This window comes from Patagioenas fasciata, chromosome 16 (genome assembly GCF_037038585.1).
Source record: "Patagioenas fasciata isolate bPatFas1 chromosome 16, bPatFas1.hap1, whole genome shotgun sequence".
Classification (NCBI taxonomy): domain Eukaryota; kingdom Metazoa; phylum Chordata; class Aves; order Columbiformes; family Columbidae; genus Patagioenas; species Patagioenas fasciata.
The window spans coordinates 13,607,745-13,617,058 of record NC_092535.1 but is presented as its reverse complement, the minus strand read 5'-3'; the positions used below and the strand labels follow the sequence as shown (position 1 = coordinate 13,617,058).

General features: G+C 40.6%; 1 protein-coding gene across 1 annotated transcript in view; it reads right to left on the bottom strand.

Annotated features, from left to right (window-relative positions):
* The window catches only part of VAPB (VAMP associated protein B and C), a 37,084-nt gene that overhangs the window by 9,636 nt on the left and 18,134 nt on the right, over window positions 1–9,314 (bottom strand). The window contains exons 3-5 of the mRNA XM_065849584.2: window positions 4,166–4,269; window positions 1,824–1,904; window positions 530–706 (exon numbers count right to left, since the gene is read on the bottom strand). Of these exons, the coding sequence (XP_065705656.1) occupies window positions 530–706; window positions 1,824–1,904; window positions 4,166–4,269 (362 nt within the window). The remainder of the gene's footprint in view (window positions 1–529; window positions 707–1,823; window positions 1,905–4,165; window positions 4,270–9,314) is intronic.

Below are 9,314 nucleotides of genomic sequence, written 5' to 3'. Positions count from 1 at the left end.
CTATGAAACTGGACAAATGAAATGACTGTAAAAATAGCTTTTCAGAGTGGTGATATCAGCTTCTCAATTACTTGGTTTCACAGGGCTGTGCTGCGTATGACAGGAAGCTTATTTCCTATTAATCTCTCTTACTCTGGTCATTTCAACTGCACATTATAGGTGCAATTACTAAAACACTTTTGCACAACACTGCCCTCCAGCTCCCGTCAGTTTGAGAGAACGGGGCCAAATCCAACAGTGAATGTTTAATTCGGACTGAGAAAACTAAGTGGGGAAAGAAAAAAAAGAGAGAATTCATTACTTTGGGTTGCTGTCCCATCAGTTTCTCTGAGTGCATGACTCTGTATGCTCCTTTCAAAGGAAGCATTGATCTCAACACTTTTTTCTCAGTTTACAGAGAGAAATCTAAATTATCTTTTAATGTACAGAAAATATTAAAATGACATGCCAAGGTCAGGTAACCAAACCTTTCAGTCGGAAGCTTCTTTTTCAGGAAAGGGCTAAATCTGAAAAAAAGGCATATCTTTACCTTAAACTGTTTATTTTCCTCCCGTAACCTCTGAACTTCAACTTGAAGCCTCTTATAGTCTTCCATTACTTTCTTAACTTCAGTGTCATCCAAAGAGGAACTTATTGATTTAGACATTACAGAGGAATCTGTCTTTGTTGCAGTTGTGGATACAATTTTATTTATTTCTATGTCATGCTGTTATAAAAAGGACAGAGTGATTTTTGGTTAGTTATTAACACCGCATCATGCTCCTGTTAGGAAACAAGTTGCAGACCTCCAAACCCTCCTCCCTTCCGATGCTCTCCCTGTTCTGCACGCCACAACACCCAAACCACTCTTTCCCAACCAAAACCGCCACCAAAGTCTCTACATGAAGATTCTATTTATATGAAAAACGTAATAGGATCTGGTTACTGCTTGTCCTTTGTTTTCCCCTAATAAATTTTAGGGATTATTAGAAAACAATCGCAACTGAACAGAATAGCTCTTAAATGTAATTTAATTCAGATTTTTCCTTCCTCTCTTCATGCCTCTAAAATGGAAACACACAAAGTACTTTGGCCTAAAGCAAAAGCACCTACTTCTAGAGCAAACGTTTGCTGTTTGGAGCGGTAGAACAGACACAGTGAGACCACAACAGTGACATTGTAACAACACACAATCATAGTTACAAGCTGCCCAGGGCAATGTAAAACCCATGTGGCTTCAGCACCTGCACACTAGGAAACGTATTTCCGTTTATTCTATACATTATCAGTTCTGACACCAAATACTTCTGTTAGACATTAATGCATTCATTACCCCAACAAAAAAGGATCCCACAATATTATAGCTTCTAATTGCAATATAATCCCTTAATGCATTTGTATCTCCATCACTAGCTTGCTACCCATTTCCTTCCAGTGTTGTATCAAGGAATCAAAGGGGAGTGTTGGACAGGCAAATTTATACTGCTGATGGCCCTAACTGCTTCAGCAGAAATGCTGAGCTCTATGAACATCAACCAGCATCTTTCAATTTTTTTTTTAAATATTCTTTATTCTGTGATCTTTCACTCAATGAAAACAGATTAACTCCAAGATTTCTTTGTGCTTGTGTTGCATTTACACTCTTCAAATTAGCTGCTGGTTCCATTAAGCACCACTAAAGTTTTAAATAGTTTATATCGTGTTCTCAAAGGGTGATGCCATCCAGGCAGTGAAACAGGACGTTCTGTCTTTTGCTTATGTAACTGTCTGTATAAACATGCCATTTTACATGATTTACTGCGGTATTAAGTTAAAACACTCAATAGGCATCTGAAAATACTCACAGGCTTATCATTTTCCGCTGGTAGCTCAAACACACACCTAAGTTTCGAATCCATGAGTTCTTCTGGTTTTGCTTCTTTCCACTGGAATAACATTAATTTAATATTAAACATTATTATAACAAGGCAGATGGAAAAGCTGGTGTAGTATGTAAACAAATGATATCGCCTTACTCAGGAAAAACTCTATAGGTGTTTATCATGTTGCCTTTAACCACAAACATGATGAAATATGAAAACCAAATACATAACTGAGTGGCATGGTAAGGATAGACCAGGTATGATGAAAAAAATAATTCTAAATAGTCTGAAGCACAGGTAATTTCTGTGAGAAGGGGAAATTGTGTAAGAGTAATTAGCATAGATAGGGGGAGCTATGGTCCTGATAAAAAAGGGAAAAAAAAAAGCGGAGGGGGGTACACTCAAAGGAAGGGAAAGATAACAAAAACCCCACATTGGTTCTGAAGTCTTTGTTCAGCAGAGTTCCTATTAAAGCTTTTCAAATGCCACATGAGGTTTTCCTTCCTGACTGGCAGGAATTCCAGGACTGCTCTTCCCCCTCCTGGTTCTCCAGCACCAAAGCCTGGACAGTCCCAGGCCGCAATGCACAGAGGACAGGACGGCGTCCCCTCTCATCCTTCCCTCCAGCTGGGCAGTCTACTGGAATAAAGTTTCCCTCCAATATTTTTAATAGGGATTAACAGTTATAAATCTTTGCTCGGTAACAGCTGTAACCCTGATTCATAGCAGTGATACACAGCAAGAATTGTCCATATTTATGTCCTGGAGTTCCCACATGCTTCTCTTCGCTTTGCCCAGGCTGCTGGTCGCACGGCATTGCTCAGCGGATCTCCAGTGGATGTCAAATGATGGCCAACCCCTGTGCAACCCCAAGAGGTATTTGGCTCATCCCAAACAGCTGACCTGCACCTCAGCTCTGCTGCGCCTGCACTCGGAATTCTATTTCGAGCTCTTTGGCTGCCTGAGAAGTGCTGAAAGCTTTATAGTACTCCGGTCATTTGTCTCACCTGTTTATCCAGAACAGGATGAGATTTGGAGAGCGGTAACAAAACTGAGAATCAATCGAGTGTTATAGGAAAAGTAATTGTATAGGTCTGGAGAGCCCTGGAAAACTGAAAGGGCCATCTAGGTCTTAAAAGGCATTCTCTGCTAGCAGAATAACATTTTTCATGGTATAAAGTATCTAATAAAAATTAAAGAGTTAGAAAAAAGGCAGACTGGCTTATCTTTCTAGTGATGCAGACATTTTATTACTATTGTTGTTTCTCCCACTCCATCTTATTTTGAGGCCATTAAACAAATACAGTTCCGTAATTTTCTTTCAGAAGGGAAATTCTTAACTCTGCAGAGTGCCGCAGCTTTCTAAAGCCATTCTGAAGAAGCAGCGTATTGTAAAGGCTACTGTAAAAAAGCCATGATCTGTACTCTGAGGTTTTTTGGGATGTTGTTTGTTTGTGGGGGTTTTTGTTGTTGTTGCTTTAAGTAATACACATATATATAAACACAGACAGGCCGGACGCTTTAGAGTAATGGTCTTTTTTCTTTTTTAATGTGTCCTTAATAGCTACCGAGTATTCTCTCAAGCTAACAAAAACTAGATCAGAGAAAGCTTCCTTGTGTCTTCTTGCAATAGTAAATCTTGCTCTTATAGGAACGCAACCAGTTGACACTCTGGTTTGTTCCTTTCCAAGTTGTCTTAATATAGCCTGACGTCTTATCTCTACATCTTTTGTCCTTTGCTTAAGCACCTACATGCCTTCTGTTACTCTGATTTGTAATCCACAGCACAAGCTGCATGAGGGTCTTTAATTTCCCTAGGTCGCAACAGACATGGGTAAGGATGAAGAAAAACACAATACTTGTAAATCATCCTCCTGGTTCCTGCCGGGAAAAGGAGCTGCTGAAGGGAAGGTTCAAGACAGAGTACAGAGGCATGAAATATGAAAGATGCCACAGACTTAGAATATATTCTGTATATTCTTAGAATATATCGTTCAAATAGACCTTTAAAAAATGATGTATTGAAAAATATTACAACTACTTAACACTTGTTTCATGGCTTGGTATCCCATTACTGCCAGCAGCGTCCTAAAGAAGCAGCCACAGACACCAACTCAGTCTCCCACACTTTGTCTTTCAGCACAAGATTCTTGGGGCTCGAAATGAAAAGAAAATGCCTTGCCATGCACAGAGACGGAAACGTGGCAAAGCTTTCAAGGAACATTCCAGTGTGGTTTGACAACAGCCCTTAAGCAACGCAGTAAAAGGTCTTATAAAATTATACGATCAGAAAGAAATCAATTTAAATTAATTTCAATACTTACTACTGCTTCCATATCTGAAGTATCAGCTGGAGCAAACATAGACTGAACCATAAACTTGTGTTTACTTTTCTCATTAGGGTCATAGTCAAAAGGCTGTAGCATCACTGCAAGAAAAACCCCAAAACACATCATGTTAACATTGCTCTGATGCGCAGTCATGAATTGATGAGATTGCTACCAGATTTGAGAAATACAAACATTAAAATGGTTTCAAGTTGTATGTCTGTTATTTCCAAAGCAACAGCTGAGATCGGGAAACTCACTTTAAGAAGAATTTTAGAAGGCAGCCTGTCTAGATTTTTGTCTGAGGATTCTGGAAATGCTATTCTGTATACAACTATGGCAAGATAATAGTAGTAATTATAGTAAATAGGATAATTTACATATCTTCTGGGACAGGGGGAAAAATTCTCAGAGAAAGCATCTTTTCTTCTTCCTCCATCGTGGGGGCAGAAGTGAGGAGCTGGCGTTCCCATCAGCTGGGCACAGCTCTGCTGGTCGCTCCTGAGAAAAGCTACACAGTCAAACACTTTAAACCTCCAGGTTCAAGTCTCAGGATGGAAATTTCCTCTACAAAGATTAAGAGTCACATGGTATTTGTTTTACCAAGTACAGGTATTTCTCTTCCAAAACTAAGTTGCTGGAAGATTGTTACCAATTTGTATAAACTTTGCCTCTGAAAAGAACACGAGAAACATATTTCTCTTCATTCAAAAAATCACAAACATTCCAAAATTTACTTATGCAGAAAATGACCGTGTTCAGGGGGAAGAGAAAAAGGAACAAGTTTGTTTGGGGTATTTTTTAAAAAATGTATTTAATATTAGGAATTCCCATGTGTTTCCCTTTTTGGTAAAGAACTAACCTGTTAAAACAACTTAAAGAGGGAGAGTTATGCATTTCACTTACAGAGAGCATTCTTGAATCACAGTGGTCACTTAGAACCCCTACGTTTTGCAAATGACACCTGGATATCCAGCGACTGTGACATTAACGAACACATAGGCAAAGCAGTTTACAGAAACATATTATTAGATATTGCAAAAAGCCACCACCCCCCAAATTTACAATGAAGCTTGCATATAATATACTGCAATTCCTACTAAAATAACAAATTGTGTACGGTTTGAAAATTCACATTTTATGACCCATGAGTCTACTTCAGCCCCTCGATTCAAACACTATGAAGAGAAGCCATTCAAGAATTAGAATTACTTTCAAGTACTAGTGCTATTAACATTACATGCCCAAATCCACCTACACTAATTGCAGGGGATTGTTGTATAAAAGCAATATGCAAAGACCCCATTTATTGCAAATGAAGTCAAGTCAAACCAATATGCCTCCTTCAATGCGAAGAATATATTATGGCCGTGCCATCTTCATCATGCACACAAAGTGTGGCTATCAACAACCACACACCTCTTAAAGCGATAAGAAAAGGAAGATGGCAAATTCTCTGAGGCGCTTTAAGAATTATTATACATTTTTAACTCACCTTGCAGTAATCAAATACTAGTCCAAAAATAAATATTTGCAAATTAACCAGCTACTTTAAAAACTATTTTTCCAAACAGAAGTGGCTGCTCTGCAAAAACAGATGTATTTCAACATTACATGATACATCACTGGGAAGCAGCAGCATTTTTCTTCCCCTGTAGCAGACACCTCGCTCACTTCAAGACTCCATAATGTGTAAGATCCAACTGGGTAGTGAAAACTCTCCAGTTTATGGAACTTCTCCAGATTTGCATTCTTTTTTCAGTTTGCTGTGCTATAAGCTCATTTGAAAATGGTTATTTCCCAAGTGACAGTGCTGGAGCCATCGCCCAACACCACACGCTGGCTGCTCCAAATTCCCTTCAGTGCATTGTAAGAGCAAACGGCCAGAGAGGGCCTGACAATACACAGTGTTAGCACTTGTATTTTTAGATCAATATGTGAAGGCCACATTGACACAAATTATTCAGCAAACGTCTTGTAACCCAGATGCGAAGCTAAAAAATACGTACTTTGTTCAAGAGGAAACCAAACCATTTCAACATTTAGTCGCATGCTGCTGGGGGTTTCTGTGAAAGATCAGTTCCATGTAACTGCCTCAATTGCTGGAGAATTTGCTACTGTGATGGGAACGTGGGTCCTTTGTTTTGACCAGAAATTCCATACCTTATGCAAGTACTATGTGAAAAGCGTATGTTTCTACAAAACGCCTTATCAAGTCAGACACCTCCCCTGGTCAAATGTTTCTGACCAGCTTTCAGCGGAACACAGAGTTCTAAGAAATAAAAGGATTAACATAAATCTTCAAATTCACTGGCATGAGCATCCATTAGGCAGAGATACGTACGCGTTTCACCCACTTTCTAAACCGATCACCCCACAGCTGCAGCACCAGAAGTATTTATTCTACCACGGGCAAAACCTGCAAAGTCATTGAGAGATCAGTGGGATGAGCAGTAACACCAGTTCTATCTGTCAGCCCACTTGTCTCTCTCACAATTCAAACATGAAGGACTGGCCTCAGGTATGTCCTGTTCTGAAGTGTTTCCAAAGAAAGGGACACTGGTTTTCTCACAAACTCCTGCTACACCCCCATACGAGGCCCTGTGTAGATAGCAAAGGAAAGGCGGTGACCTAACGTACTCTTTCCTAAACCAGTTTACTGGCAAAGTCAACAACCATGTCACAAGCATTACACTCCTGCGGTTTTCACTAGAGTAAAGCTGCTTTCCCAAGGAACAGAGGAAATGTGAAGCAAGGAACATGGAAGGAGGCACAACTGCCCCCCTAATGCCAGCCAGGATCTCACACTCCCTTCCAAGAGCAGAAGGAACAGAAAAGTCTCCCTGCTCAGATAGTCAGCGACCTTCCTCTAGTTTCCAGCTACATTTATTAATGGCCTGTTTACGTGGTCCTAGACCAATACTGCCCTTATGCTTAAATATCAAAGCAGGGGAAGAGTCGTGTACTTCTGGTGCGCTCCAAGACATCAGTCACAAGAACTCTTGGCGTCTGGCACACTCCAGCAGCCAGGCGGGGTGGTGCTCCCGGCCAGGCTCTCCATTCATTCCCTGCACCTGTTCTGGCTTCAACTCCTCTACACAAGTTACTCTAAATCTACATCCAGGAAATTTCATTAGTGCTTGGGACAACAGCATTTACATTCTCCTATCTCCTCCGTTACTCTGCCTGTTTGCGCATACTACATTTGTCTTTTCCGCAGTCGCATTATGTCAGCACCTTGGTCTCCCTATCCAGCCCCTTCATTTAACAAGCTCGTGACTACAGCAGGAGTATTTTATCCTCCAGGTATGTGATTTTGTAGTTTTTCTGATGAAACTCATCCTCTGTTTGTCTTACTGTAGCCTTCAAGGACACACAGTTCTGCCGCATATCTTCAGCTTCCCAATTTCACATCATTATCAGGGTTTTTCATGTATTCTTTTTGTGCCAGAATTGCTTATAAAAGCATTAAACAAGATTAGTACCAAGAATCGTTCTCAAGAAACGTTACTAGTAACTTCCTGCTATTACATTTCCATCCACCACATCACTGTTTACTCTTCAAGCAGCCCATTCAATAGTCTGTGAATCTATTTTTCTTTTCTAGCTTTACTGACGATTTTCCCAAATGACACTGCATGAAATTCTTCATGGTAAGGATAGAACAAATCTACTACATTTCCATCACCTTTACATAAAATACCCCAAGCAGCAAGCCTCAAGATCGCTGTGCCATTTGATCAGCTCTGCTAGGGGTGAGCAAAGGACACTCACATCTACAGAAACAGGCAGAGGCCATCGCACCACTTCACACTGCCCCATGTTTGCATAGTTCTTTCTGGAGATACTTTGGTAATATTAAAAAATATTGAATTTGTGGAAGATCAAGATAGATTCTTCTAAAGCAAGCAGGTAAACCCAAAACTTGGCAGTCACTATGTACTCCTGGGATGTCCAGGTTCAGCGGATGGGACACAATGGGTGCCTTAGAGAAAGGGGCAGATCTGCTGCGACCGAAGGGAAGAGCAGCTGCAGAAACACCGTCCCGAAGGCAACGCAAGCTGCCTTTTCAAAGTCAGACAAGTTTACAGAAGACTAAAAACCACCCCAAGCATATTCAGCAGGAACCCAAGGATAACGTGAGCTTCTCCCCATTTTTAGGAAGCACGTTCAGACCGCTCCCTTCAGCCGGACACCGCACAGACGGTACCATCTGTACTTGCTCCCCCCGTTATACACCTGTCTGCAGACTCCTCAACATCTGCTTTCATTTTTGCACTTTTACTTTGTAATCCATTCATGCCTTTCATTTAGATTTCAACCTGTTGGAGGCCACAAAATGAGGTATCATTGTCAAAATAAGACACGTTTAACCAAAATGGAACGTGTGCAAATAACCTTCTTTACAAAGTATTTCAGACCAAACGCAATGAAATGAGATGACAGCACACACATACGCTTCGCGACAGTTACATAAACTCGGCTGTTAAAATTACATGTCATTATATAACAGGTGAGAACATGGGCTGCAAACCCGACATCGCAGCAAGCAGCGCGCACTACCAGGGCCTTAAATACAGATATTTAAGCAAAGCTGTGATACGACACGAGAAGCTGGTATTTGACGCTCCATTAGAATAAAGCAAGCTTTACTTTTCTAGCATTTTATGTTTTCAATGAGCCTTCATACTAGTATGAAATAAAGTGGAATAACGCTCTGATTGCTGCCTGTGTCTTAGGGCAGAACACCTTCTCATACACTCACATCAGAACAGTACAGAAAATTCCACGGGGGTTTAAGAAAGGCGTCTGGTTACTGCAGCCCAAGGAAGATAAGGCTGCCCCAAACTTGGCTTTAGTCAGTAACATTCTGAGAAACTTATAAACTGTTCCAGAGCTTCACACCACTATATTTAGGCATGGATTTTTGGAGGCGAGGTGCAGTATCAATGCAGCGCTACTGAGCAGCTGTGTTAACGCCAGTCAGCGATTCTCAAGAGGACAGATTGCATATAGTAAATACAGCCAAATTAGTTTAAGTGTCCGGAAGTTATTACTGAATTAACCACATTCTAATAATTCCTCATCAGTAGTATTTTTCACTAGGTTTGGAGGAATTCAAGTCCTATTTTTATGCCTTGTGCAA